General features: G+C 38.5%; 4 protein-coding genes across 8 annotated transcripts; 1 reads left to right on the top strand and 3 right to left on the bottom strand.

The window, feature by feature from the left end:
- Positions 1–680: 680 nt before the first annotated feature.
- On the top strand, positions 681–2,505 carry drd7 (dopamine receptor D7). Its single transcript, XM_019086455.2, has one exon. The coding sequence runs from the start codon at positions 820–822 to the stop codon at positions 2,164–2,166; it is 1,347 nt and encodes a 448-aa protein (XP_018942000.1). The 5' UTR covers positions 681–819; the 3' UTR covers positions 2,167–2,505.
- A 779-nt stretch (positions 2,506–3,284) lies between these two features.
- Positions 3,285–4,676, bottom strand: LOC122137437 (histone H1-like). The gene has a single exon (XM_042723969.1). The coding sequence runs from the start codon at positions 4,608–4,610 to the stop codon at positions 3,957–3,959; it is 654 nt and encodes a 217-aa protein (XP_042579903.1). The 5' UTR covers positions 4,611–4,676; the 3' UTR covers positions 3,285–3,956.
- A 2,048-nt stretch (positions 4,677–6,724) lies between these two features.
- On the bottom strand, positions 6,725–7,424 carry LOC122137438 (histone H4). Its single transcript, XM_042723970.1, has one exon. It carries the CDS (start codon positions 7,365–7,367, stop codon positions 7,056–7,058), a length of 312 nt encoding a protein of 103 aa, XP_042579904.1. The 5' UTR covers positions 7,368–7,424; the 3' UTR covers positions 6,725–7,055.
- Positions 7,425–8,302: 878 nt separating this feature from the next.
- Positions 8,303–11,173, bottom strand: LOC109068050 (lysosomal membrane ascorbate-dependent ferrireductase CYB561A3-like). Of its 5 annotated transcripts, none has more exons than XM_042723965.1 (7): positions 10,988–11,173; positions 10,438–10,638; positions 10,115–10,302; positions 9,674–9,882; positions 9,258–9,412; positions 8,806–8,974; positions 8,303–8,606 (listed from the first exon to the last, which is right to left on the bottom strand). In XM_042723965.1, exons 3-7 carry the CDS (start codon positions 10,299–10,301, stop codon positions 8,583–8,585), a joined length of 744 nt encoding a protein of 247 aa, XP_042579899.1. In that variant the 5' UTR covers position 10,302; positions 10,438–10,638; positions 10,988–11,173; the 3' UTR covers positions 8,303–8,582. The 5 variants fall into 5 exon arrangements, with proteins under 5 accessions (XP_042579899.1, XP_042579901.1, XP_042579902.1 ...); XM_042723967.1 differs by having other exon boundaries at positions 10,537–10,638; XM_042723968.1 differs by having other exon boundaries at positions 10,537–10,638; positions 11,121–11,148.
- Positions 11,174–11,549: the final 376 nt, after the last annotated feature.

Raw genomic sequence — 11,549 nt, 5'->3', positions numbered from 1 at the left:
AGCAAAGAAATTTGGGCTAAATAAATTGTGTACGATTGCTTATTGCCAATGCAATAAAATTATTTTTGATTCTGTGAACTGAATCATGGCTGTAAACTGATCTGAATAAATAAAAGCTGATCAGGGAGCACGCGATGACCTAATTACGCAATGACGTAAAACAACAGCTGAACATAACAGCTTTTTAAAACTGGTCCTCTGAAACGAACAGTTCAAAAGAATCGTTTCAGTTGAGTCAGACCTCTCATCACTAGAACAGCTGTCTGTTCTCTTGTGGGATATTAATGTATGTATACTGCCATCTTGTGGATAACGGTCCACTTAGGGGGACATTACTGTAAATTAATCCATAAATGCTAATTAGACTTCACTGGTCGGATAGCAGAAGTGTCCTGTGAGAAACACGATTTTCCACCTGCCTTATTTGTTTAATAATAACTGTTAGAATGGTTTCTAAAAGGCCTGATGATTGAAAACAAAATATATCAAAAATAAATAAATAATACATATCCCATAATATACATGACAGCAGTCACAGTCTCCCTCTCTCCTGTATTTCCTTAGGCTCCTCCCCCTAGTCCTACTTCCAAGATCATTAGTCTCACCCTCTGCACTGTATCCTCACGCACTTCTCTGGTTGAAAGAAGGAGGGAAGGTTATTTGAAAAATGTTCAATTACAGGCAACTCTCTCATTAATGGATGAATTCCTGAAGTCTTTGGATATTAAACTCTCTGCAAATGTACCCCGAAGAACGGATGCTTGATCAAAAGCCTTCATTTTTCAGGTTGCAGCCAGAGTAATAGGGACATCCCGGAAGATGGTAAACCAGACTGAAGGTTATGTCTCAGAGCTAATAACTCGCTCCACGACTGCTTGTCTGCTTTTCATTTTTGTGCTCTCCACCTTTCTAGGGAATGCTCTGGTGTGCACCGCAGTGGTACGGTTCCGTCATCTGCGCTCCAAAGTGGCGTATGTGTTTGTTGTATCTTTGGCTGTCTCAGATCTCTTAGTTGCCTCTCTTGTAATGCCATGGAAGGCAGCCGCAGAGATTGTGGGTTTCTGGCCATTCGGCAGTTTCTGTGAAGTATGGATAGCCTTTGACATCATGTGCTCCACCGCCTCCATTCTTAACCTGTGCATCATAAGTGTGGATCGTTACTGGGCTATTGCTATCCCACTGAGCTACGAGCAGAAAATGACAAGAAGAGTGGCATTTGTCATGATTGGAGTGGCATGGGCGCTGTCTGTTCTGATCTCATTCATTCCTGTGCGGCTGAGTTGGCATAAGAGTCTCCGCCATAAAGAAGACCTTGGAGAAATGGCTGAGAAATGCGATGCCAGTTTAAACCGCACTTATGCCATCACTTCATCTCTAATCAGCTTCTACATCCCTGTCTCCATAATGATTGTCACTTACACTCGCATCTTCCTCATAGCGCAAAGGCAGATCCGAAGGATATCAATGCAAGAGTGCACCATTAAGCATGTTCAGTCCTGCCAGAGCTGCAGCAAAGCACCTGAAGAGAAGTTAAAAAGCTCATTTAAGAGGGAAACCAAAGTCCTGAAAACCCTGTCGATGATCATGGGTGTGTTCGTCTGCTGTTGGCTCCCTTTCTTCATTCTCAACTGCATGGTGCCGTTTTGTGACCCTGGCCTCCACAATGCCGGGCAGATCCCATGTGTCAATAAGACGACTTTCGATGTGTTTGTGTGGTGTGGGTGGGCGAACTCTACCTTGAATCCTGTAGTTTATGCATTTAATGCGGAATTCCGCAAAGCGTTCTCCAGCCTCTTGGGATGTGGGAAGCTGTGCTCTCGGAATACGGTTCAAACGGTTGACTTCAGTAATGAGCTGGTGTCTTACCATCGTGACTCCACAAACCTTCGAGATGCTCACCTCTTCGGTCAACCCTGTCTGCATCCACACGCTGTCAAGGAGGAAAGTGATAAAGACGTGTGCTTTGATACAGTGTCACAGATGGCTGAAGTCACTTATGAGGCTGAATGCAACTTTGTATATGGGGAAAGGCCTCCTATGCTAAGTCATGGAGAAACAGAACTATCATTGGATAAAATCTTACCATTTACAAAAGATGTGTTAGTGTCTCTTGAACGTGTGGCTCATAATGAAAGCGAATTTCCTAGTATCTCTGGAATATTGTAATCTGTAAATATGTGGTGTGTTTTGAAAATAATTATACTTTTATGTATTAAACAAACTGAGTCAGAATATGAGTAATTGAACTTGCTTAGACAACTCTTTTTGAGTGCTGTTTCTACACTACTCTGCTCATGAAACTCACTGTGAGGTATCTATAGAGAGATTCCATAAAGAGCTTTACATATAAAGCTCATGATACAGTATCAACTAATTTCCACATGAATAATGTGCAGTCTTTTTCAGTTAAATGTGTTAATGGAGGAAATAATAATAATCATATGTCTGTCAGCTTGAAGATTTGACTGAAAATGAGTAACAGTTGACTTTGAGATGTCCTCTATTCACTCCAGAAGGGAAAATGCACTGACAGACTGACAGGATGTTTTTATTTTTTTCCCCTCCTTTTATTTCTGAGCATGGCATATGAGATCAAATGAAAATATGAGATCAAGTGATTTCATGTAATTATTCTGAGAATTGACAATCTTTACTTATCGGTCTGTCATAACAGTCACATTTTGTTTGAAAAAAAGATTTTGTTCATTGAATGGATTTGTCCACATTAAGTCTTCTCTGTTGGAGGTTGGGAAATTATTAAAGATAATGTAAGTGATACTGAAAAAATGTTAATGTATAAAAGGATAGTTGACACAAAATACAAAAGGGAAGTTGTTGTCGTGCAATACTTTATCTTAAGCTTTTTAAGCAGCATTATGATTGTTCCTTTACTAGCTCATAATATTTGTTGGACTACTTGTAATATTTGTACATTTGCCACCCCACAGGACCATTTAAAGTGAATTAGTAAAGGCAAAAAAAAAAAAAAAAAAAATTTATGAATTGCAAAAAACAAATCAAAATGGTGAAGTCGTCAAATTTCCATATATATTAATATAAATTTTAAGCTAAAATCTTCAAGTTGATTATATATATATATAGCCTATATATATATATATATATATATATATATATATATATATATATATATATATATATATATATAAGGGTCAACCCAAAATATTGAATAGCTTTTAATAAGAAAATAAATTTCTCCTTAATTTGAAACATTAAAATGAACACTAGTGTACATTCTCTTAAGCAGACAAAGAAAACAAATGATCTTCTGATAGCATATTTGTTTTTATTGGGAATTTTGTACTAAAACAGGTTTTGGACAAAATATAGGTTTATGAGTAAATGTTTAGAACAATGGTATACAAAAAAAAAAAAAAAGATGGAATGTATATTGCCTTCGCTAGCAACATTCAACAAACCATTAACAACGAATAAATTAAATGTTTGTTCTGTATTGCTGTATTTACAGGAAAGTCTAGTATAATCCAATACAAAATATAAATAAAACCTGAATCATAGTGACAGTGATAAAACACACTCATCCGATTTAGTCACACACAAACTTTAAACAAACTGTACTTATATGTTAATGTATGCAAATTTTGGACACTTGCCAACCAGCGGACACTTCTGTCTAATCTGTGAAGGATTGAACATCTACACCAAGTAATCGGCTTTGTGCAACAGGTACAGAGGTAGAGACTGTCATGTGTTTATACAAACCGATCTTGATAAAAGTCTTTCATGGCAATATTTGTGCTGCTCGTTCGCGCTGGTGATAATTAGAAGTTAGACTCCATACAAGACAGCTCAAAAAGTGTCACATCCACCCCCAAAACCATTTTCTCAGTCTATCAAAAAGGCATTAACCTTCTCACATGCATCAGGAACATTTGCACTTCTGTGAAGATGGGGTGGCTCTTACAAGAGCCTTTGGTTTATGGAGTGAAGTCTGGCAGTTTACTTCTTCTTAGCGGAGTCTTCTTCACTTTGGCAGCCTTGGGCTTTGCGGCTTTGGGCTTTGCGGCTTTAGGCTTCGCTGCTTTAGGTTTCACTGCTTTGACCTTCTTAGGACTCTTAGCCACTTTCTTCACAGCCGGTTTCTTCGCTTTCTTCGGGCTTTTGGCGGCTTTCTTGGGCGCAGCCGCTTTCTTTACTTTCTTGGGAGACTTCTTCGGGGCAGGTTTCTTTACTGCTGCCTTTTTGGGCTTCGCTGCCTTGGCCGCCGCCTTCTTCACGGCTGGTTTCTTCGGTTTCGCCACAACTTTCTTGACGGGCTTCTTGGCGGCTGGTTTCTTGCTCACCTTGAAAGATCCAGACGCTCCGGTGCCTTTAGTTTGAACAAGCGCCCCCTTTTTCACCAGAGATTTCAAAGCAATCTTGACGCGAGAGTTGTTTTTCTCAACGTCATATCCACCACCTGACAAAGCTTTCTTCAGAGCCGCCAGGGAAACTCCTTTGCGCTCGTTGGAAGCGGCGACCGCCTTCACGATAAGGTCGGACACGCTTGGTCCAGGCTTTTTCGCCTTTGCTGCCTTCTTCTTCGGGGCTTTAGCCGGAGCAGCCGCGGGAGCAGGAGCAGTTTCTGCCATAGTTTCAGCAAACTTGGAGCCGATGTCACGTAGTATAGAGCTGTCAAACAAACAATGTTTACATCCAGCCGAGGGCGGGATTTAAACGGGAGATGAGAACCATATAGACTCAACCGCCTCAACCGACGCTCTCAACAGGACAGAGTCGTTCGTAGATGTGTTTTCTGATCTTGAAAAACACAAGGTTTTCCGCGATAGAGAGCGATGGATTTTAGAGTTTAAACCACGTACCGATAGCTGAGTCTTTCCTCTTTGTGGGCAGCTTGTGTTTTGTGCAAAACATCGCTTGGTTTATTGTAAAATAATAAAAACGCGTCCAAATTTAGTGCGAGTCGCAGCGGGAAATATCGCACTTCCTCTGTTCTTTTGTAGATTATATATTAAAATTCGAAAAGCACAACTAAAATGATGGACATTTTGCATAGAGAAGACCCTAATCTACACATCTGCTGTGGTTTTAGACTAAGAAAGCTCACGGAATAAAAAACTGAAGCGTTTTTCTTTAGTGAAGGTAACACAGATCAGCGCTGTCGCCATTTCAGCCTCCCCTAATCTCACGGCGATTCTTTCGACAAAGATCTATTAATAATCATATCTGTACATCCAGTACATGATTCGAGTAACTTATATATAAGCAACTTTGCCAACATTAAACATTTCAAGACGTTGCCTGTTAGTAATAAAACGGGTGCTTGTGTTGTCTAAAGGGAAAGTGTTCTCCTCAGTCGAGAAGTGCCATAACAGAGGGAAGCTATCTTAGAGTATATAATGTTATATTGATTAATTTATAGCCATTAATGCAACAATTTAATACGTACAAACACCTTACTATTCTTATAATTATATTTAGTGGTTGTAAAAAGGCCACTTAGTCACTTTAATCCGAACAGGCTTAATAACGTCGAGGATTTGATCCACATTCCTTCATTGAGCAGCGGGGAACAATTGCTGCACGTAATTTGTGCACTGTGATGTTGATCGACATAAAACAATAAAACTATTGCTTTTAACTGTCACACGTATGAAATATTTTATAAATTTCATAAATTCGTGTGACAGAATCTTCACTCTTGTTTTAGGTGAAATTTGAAGATTGCGTTTTGTATGTAGCTAGTTATACTTATTCTGATCACTAATGTAGCCTACCTGAAAGCTTGTGGACTCGTGGCTAAATTCATTAGTACGAAATATTAAACATCGACCAGGGCACAAAAAGCTAATTTCTGTGATAAATACTACTTAATAGTTAACTTGCCGTAAAAACAAATTACAATACGGATGGTGATCGAAGTAGTTCCTTCGACTCCTTCATGCCCAGCGATTATTTTTGTTTGCTTTCTGTTACGTCTGCCTGCGAAAGAATGGTATAGGCTACTTAATGAGTTTCCTAAATAAAATGGTGTTTTAATTAAAATTTGTCTTCTTAATTATTATATTAGGCCTATGTGGTACCATTTGTGAATACGGTCAATCCGCTGTGTGTTGTGCCTAACAACGCCATTTAAGCCATGGACACAATTTAGCAAGCCTACACTTTGTTTGTGTATTGAAATGCACAAATTAGGCTATACAGGCCGGTACTTTTGATTATCCAAACTGAATGACTCTTGTTGTGCTTAATCGAGTGTGTTGTTTGAAATTTTATTGAACAATTTTGCTAAGCAAATTCAGTAAACGCAATTCCTCCGCTTGAAGATCAAGTCCAGGATATTACAAAACATTGTTATGCAATTAAATAACCATCCGCTCTCGGTCCTCTGTGCAGTGATATCGGACAGTGTTGTATAATGTAACATGATAGGCAATATAAACCGATAAGCACAGATAGGAACGGCACGCTTTATGATATCAGGCACTATTTTAGAACACAGGGACTTTCTTAATATTCTTTATGGTGCAATCGTTTTATAAAGGCAATAACAAAAACAAGTCACTCGAGATTGTGCCATGTGACAACCGCTTTAGCCATAAATATTAGCAATACGGCACAACTTTTAGTGCCTTATTGCTTATTTATGGTTAAGGACATGTTCATACTTCTTATTAAAAATCTATATCTTATTAAATGACACTAAATATAATTAGTAGTTTAGGTACATTTACGAGAGAAAATATGAAAATATCAAAAGGTTTACTGTCATTTTTTTTTTTACAAATTAATTCATGAACAATCAAATGATAAAGTTTGTTACTAGAACAAGTACTAATTCATGTAACATAATTGACAATTATTACATGACCATAAACGGCTTGCTTTTTTTGTTTTGCTCTTTTGATATTTGAGTAGTGATCGAATTAAAACACGACTTAATGTATTGTGGGGAGCATATTGTATAAAGTAACAATGCATTAAGACACATTAATTTGCCCTTTTAATTGAACCTTTGGGCGGCCCTTAAAAGAGCCTTTTTTGTTTTTGTTTTGAAAATCCGGTCCAGGTGAAATTTAACCGCCAAAACCATACAGCGTACGGCCTTGGCGCTTCAGAGCGTACACTACGTCCATAGCAGTCACGGTCTTGCGCTTGGCGTGCTCGGTGTACGTCACAGCGTCGCGAATGACATTTTCAAGAAACACTTTTAGTACACCTCGCGTCTCTTCATAGATCAGACCGGAAATACGCTTCACACCACCACGGCGCGCTAAACGGCGAATAGCTGGCTTTGTGATTCCTTGAATGTTGTCTCTCAAAACTTTGCGGTGACGTTTTGCACCACCTTTCCCAAGCCCCTTACCGCCTTTTCCTCGACCAGACATGATAGCAAACAGAGATTCAGAGAACGCGAATAGAAACAAAATGGAAGGGTCATTTAGGGAAGTATGGCATTTATATCCTTCAAGCGGACCTAGTGGAAACCACGCTTGCCACAACCCCACTGCGGGTGGGGCTGATGTAATAATGCAGAACAACTATGAAATAGGTCCGTTGAGCGTCAATTTTTAGTACTTAATTATAGATCATGTAATCGAATAAAAGATAGAACAAATATACACGTATCAAGTGCGCTATTCTTTATGTTGTGGTATTTCAGTAATTAGGATTGACCTGCTTATGTCTTATGTTCTAGTATGGTTGTTTGTGAAGGTTTTCTGAATACTCAAGTTACATTACTTTTGGAAAATTGTGCAGTGTGGATTTGCGCTACATCTGTGTTTTAGTGCGTAAATTTCAAACAATCAAAGAATAACTGACTGACTTCGAGCGAAGATATGTAAATTTCAGACACCCCAGCCAAGTGTTCTGATTGGTGCGAGACACCCTCGATTTCTATTGGTTATTCGCTGATGATACACGCGTGGTGATTTGCCCTGGTTTGAATGCCCTTCCCAGTACTGTTACCAAGTCCGTGTTTTTTCCGCGGAATTGGGCTACTTTAACACTGCTGCCGCAGGTGGTTTTTCATGTCCGTGGGTTTAAGCGACACCAATAACGTGATATTTAGCCCCTAAAATTTGCATTTTACAAGGGGAACCCCACCAAAAACGTGTATTTTACCCCACCGGAACGCGATTTTTACCGAGGATCCCCCTCAAAACGGGATCAGAAAACCACTGCAGCGGAGCTCGTGAAACTTAATTCCAAAAACCTAGCAACACACCATCCCAGCCAGTTTGAACCGGTTTAACGAACAAAGAGGAAATACCTGGCTTCGAGTCTTCGACTGACTTCATTCACAGAGGCAAACAGCTTGTTTGATGAAATGATTTTAATCATTTATTATAGAAGTCTTCTCAAATAATAAATAAGCACAAACCACTGACAGCCAAGCAGTGATTTTACATCCGATAATTTGTCTTATGCTTTACAACATCAACAACAGCAGCAGCACAATCAAATCACACATAAAACATAAATTTGCAGCGCTCTGTATAATTTGGAATAGGAAGACGAGCAGTTGTTACATCGGGGGACTTTGATTCCATTGAGTGCAGATCAGTCAGAAAGCTGATCATATTTAGCTTTCAGTCATTTCAGCTTCCATCATACCCCAGTGGCTGAAAATAAGAGCAAAGGAACCATATCAAACCAATCCTGTCAGAAAAAAAAACATCACTCTTTGCATACTTTCTTGACTACTAATTTATGAAAATAGTGAGGTTTGTACTAAAACATTATTATTAGCATTACTTTGTCACCATATTAAGCACACTAAACTCAAAGAATAAAGACATCATGAAATCCTCTGTCTTTTACCTGGTAAACTCCCTCTTCATAGCCTGGCTCAGGACGCTGCCATATCTGATTGGATAAGATTTTCAAAACAACCAATCCAAATGCTACAATGATGACTCCCAATGCATTTGCAGTTATTGCCTCTGGTGGTAATGCGGAATAAGGCAGCGTCCCATTGGTGTTTCCTTTTCTGAGGAAAGAACCAATCAAACAACATATTTGCTGTGACGTGACACTAAATCTATTTTGAGTTTTACATTTACCAGTATGTGTTTTTAACCCTCTTCTTTCTACCTCATACCTCAAAACTTAAAACATACTGATTAAAGCATAATGATCAGATCTAGTCAACACAGCACTGAACACTCCATGAAGATTAATAGCCATGTATAATGAAGTTAAATACAAGTTCTTCAATTCTTCACTGCAATAGCTAATGCATACCACTCAGTTTATGTAGTGTGATCACTTACAGTGCAAAAAAGAGTTTTTCATTTATCCCTGAGATACAGGACACAATGCCTAGTACCAAGATGATTCCTCCCATCCAAACATGAGCTGGCTTTACAAGAGCACGAACCGTCGTTGGAGTACAGGGTAAGAGAAACGCAGTAAAACCCATGACCCACTAGAAAAGAATCAGAAAAAAAGAGATTTTTTTAATACTTGCATCACTGCTGTCCTCTATCTACATATGAAATATGTTAAACTTCATTCCCAGTATCCAAAATGTTTTAAGGAACAGTTTCTTGCAAATATTTGGGATAAAACAATATAGTTTAACATATTCATGTAAATGGTTCATTGTTTATCCACTATTACATTCCTTATTTACAGAAACAACTGTACAACTACACTGTACATGAACAATTTTTAACATGATACTCACCTGTGCAGTAAAAAGCGCAGTGGTACAAATCCCCACCCAGCTGTGGAGGGAATAGAGGTTGGCTGTGTGGTTTGTGTTGTGGTAATCGAACACTGCACAAAGCCCGACAACAGAGAGAACGAAAGAAAGGAGCAGAACCCCAGCGTGTAACAGCTTCCATGGTAGCTTATTGTGACCCCACGTCAGAGGAATACGGTACACTACGGCCGCTGGTTAATAGAGGAAAAAAGACACTGATGACAACTGTCATATAAAAGTCTGTTAAAAGGACAAAAAATAAGCTAAATATTAGAATATTTCAATGTAACATGCCAAACTTAAATCTAACAATAAAGCAACCATAGACTTTTTACAACATATCAACTTTGCAATGTTGTGTTATCATATTACAGCTACAGTAGCATGACACACAAGCCATGACAATACTGAAATCAAACATACCATTCCCATAAAGCACCACCATGCCAGTGACCATGAAGACCGGGTGCCAGTTGAACTGCTTGATTGAGCCGTCCCATGCAAATCCACCTCTATAGCTGTAATTCCAGTAAGCTACTAATGCCACACAGGCGATCCCCAACATCAGGCACAGCAGATAGGTTAGGTAAAATGTAACTATTCCTCTCATCCTGTGAGTGTAACAGAAACAATGCACATGAAAATCTTTAAGCTATTTAGTTTGAGAAATTACCTTTACCTGACACGTTTTACTTACAGAGGTGTTTACAAAGACATTAATAGCCATTTTCTAATATTTGACTTACCTTACAAAATGTCTCAGAATCAAAGTCTAGTGATTTTCAACTTTAATTTTAAAAAGAACAGCCGTTTTTGGAAGAGCAGCACATCTGAACGTACAGTACCTTTATCTGATGCCCTACAAATTTCAAACAACCTCGTGACAGCGTTTTTGGTTGATCTCAGTTCCTCTTTCCATGATTCCCCAAAATGATTTTCGATTTCACCTGCCAGCAGACCAGATGGCAAGCAAACAATAGTAGAAATGAGGAACAGCAAAACGGGACTAGCAATGATAAGGATTAGGTGCCTCAACACTACAAATACCGTACAAATAGAGAACTTTATAAATAGAGAACTGTTCAAAATACTTCCATTACGCAAGGAAACAAATGTAACCAAAATTATTTTCTAAAAATAAGACCCATGGTTTTAATGCAGATGCTAACGGAGTGCTTGATTTTTTTTTTTTTTAAGTTTTGTAGTTTTACATTATTGTCGTTTGTATCGTAAATGTTTTTTTTTTTTCTTTCTTTCTGTGACGTAATACCGGTATGAGGACACTCACAAACAGACCTGCGCAAACTACTTCAATATTGCCTGTTAAAATAATAATATTGACTGTTAACACAAAATAATGTGATTTTACTTGATATCATGCTAGAGACAAAACCAATGTATACAAACTATAACGACGGACGAAGCTCACGATGTTTTTGAGAAAAGCAGCCCTGCTTGCCGACACAATTTCCTGTTTAACCGCAATGCGGTATGGGAACTGTAGTGAATAGCACCTAATTCACGAATGAAAGCTTGTGTATTTGTTAGATTATATTTCGATTACTTTTCTACAAAACAACCCAAACAATTACGACATAAGTATTTAAAAACACAAAAAGTGATATTCTTTGCTCATGAGAATCATGAGATCTGTCTTTAAACTGAAATTAAACTTTGCTGCAGAGTTAGTAGTTGCATTCCAAAGAACCTGCATAATGCAGAAAAAGATCGAGTTTTAAAAGCGACGAAAGCCTTTCAACCACTGCCAACAAACTTGAGAAAAAGACGAAAAACCTGCATTTATTTTAACAGGAGTTAGAATCGTCATTTAGCATCTTGTATTTTCTTTTGCATTGCT

This window comes from Cyprinus carpio, chromosome B5, assembly GCF_018340385.1.
Source record: "Cyprinus carpio isolate SPL01 chromosome B5, ASM1834038v1, whole genome shotgun sequence".
Lineage (NCBI taxonomy): Eukaryota > Metazoa > Chordata > Actinopteri > Cypriniformes > Cyprinidae > Cyprinus > Cyprinus carpio.
This window is presented reverse-complemented; position numbering and strand designations above follow the sequence as displayed.

Bases quoted from the DNA above. Each gene is read 5' to 3' on its own strand.
- drd7 (XM_019086455.2), top strand. From the start codon at position 820: ATGGTAAACCAGACTGAAGGTTATGTCTCAGAGCTAATAACTCGCTCC.
- LOC122137437 (XM_042723969.1), bottom strand. From the start codon at position 4,610: ATGGCAGAAACTGCTCCTGCTCCCGCGGCTGCTCCGGCTAAAGCCCCG.
- LOC122137438 (XM_042723970.1), bottom strand. From the start codon at position 7,367: ATGTCTGGTCGAGGAAAAGGCGGTAAGGGGCTTGGGAAAGGTGGTGCA.
- LOC109068050 (XM_042723965.1), bottom strand. From the start codon at position 10,301: ATGAGAGGAATAGTTACATTTTACCTAACCTATCTGCTGTGCCTGATG. The intron at 9,883-10,114 runs GTATGTTTGATT...TCTATTAACCAG, and splicing joins GGTGGTGCTTTATGGGAATG to CGGCCGTAGTGTACCGTATT. The intron at 8,975-9,257 runs GTAAGTGATCAC...TTCTTTCCTCAG, and splicing joins GAAAAACTCTTTTTTGCACT to AAAAGGAAACACCAATGGGA.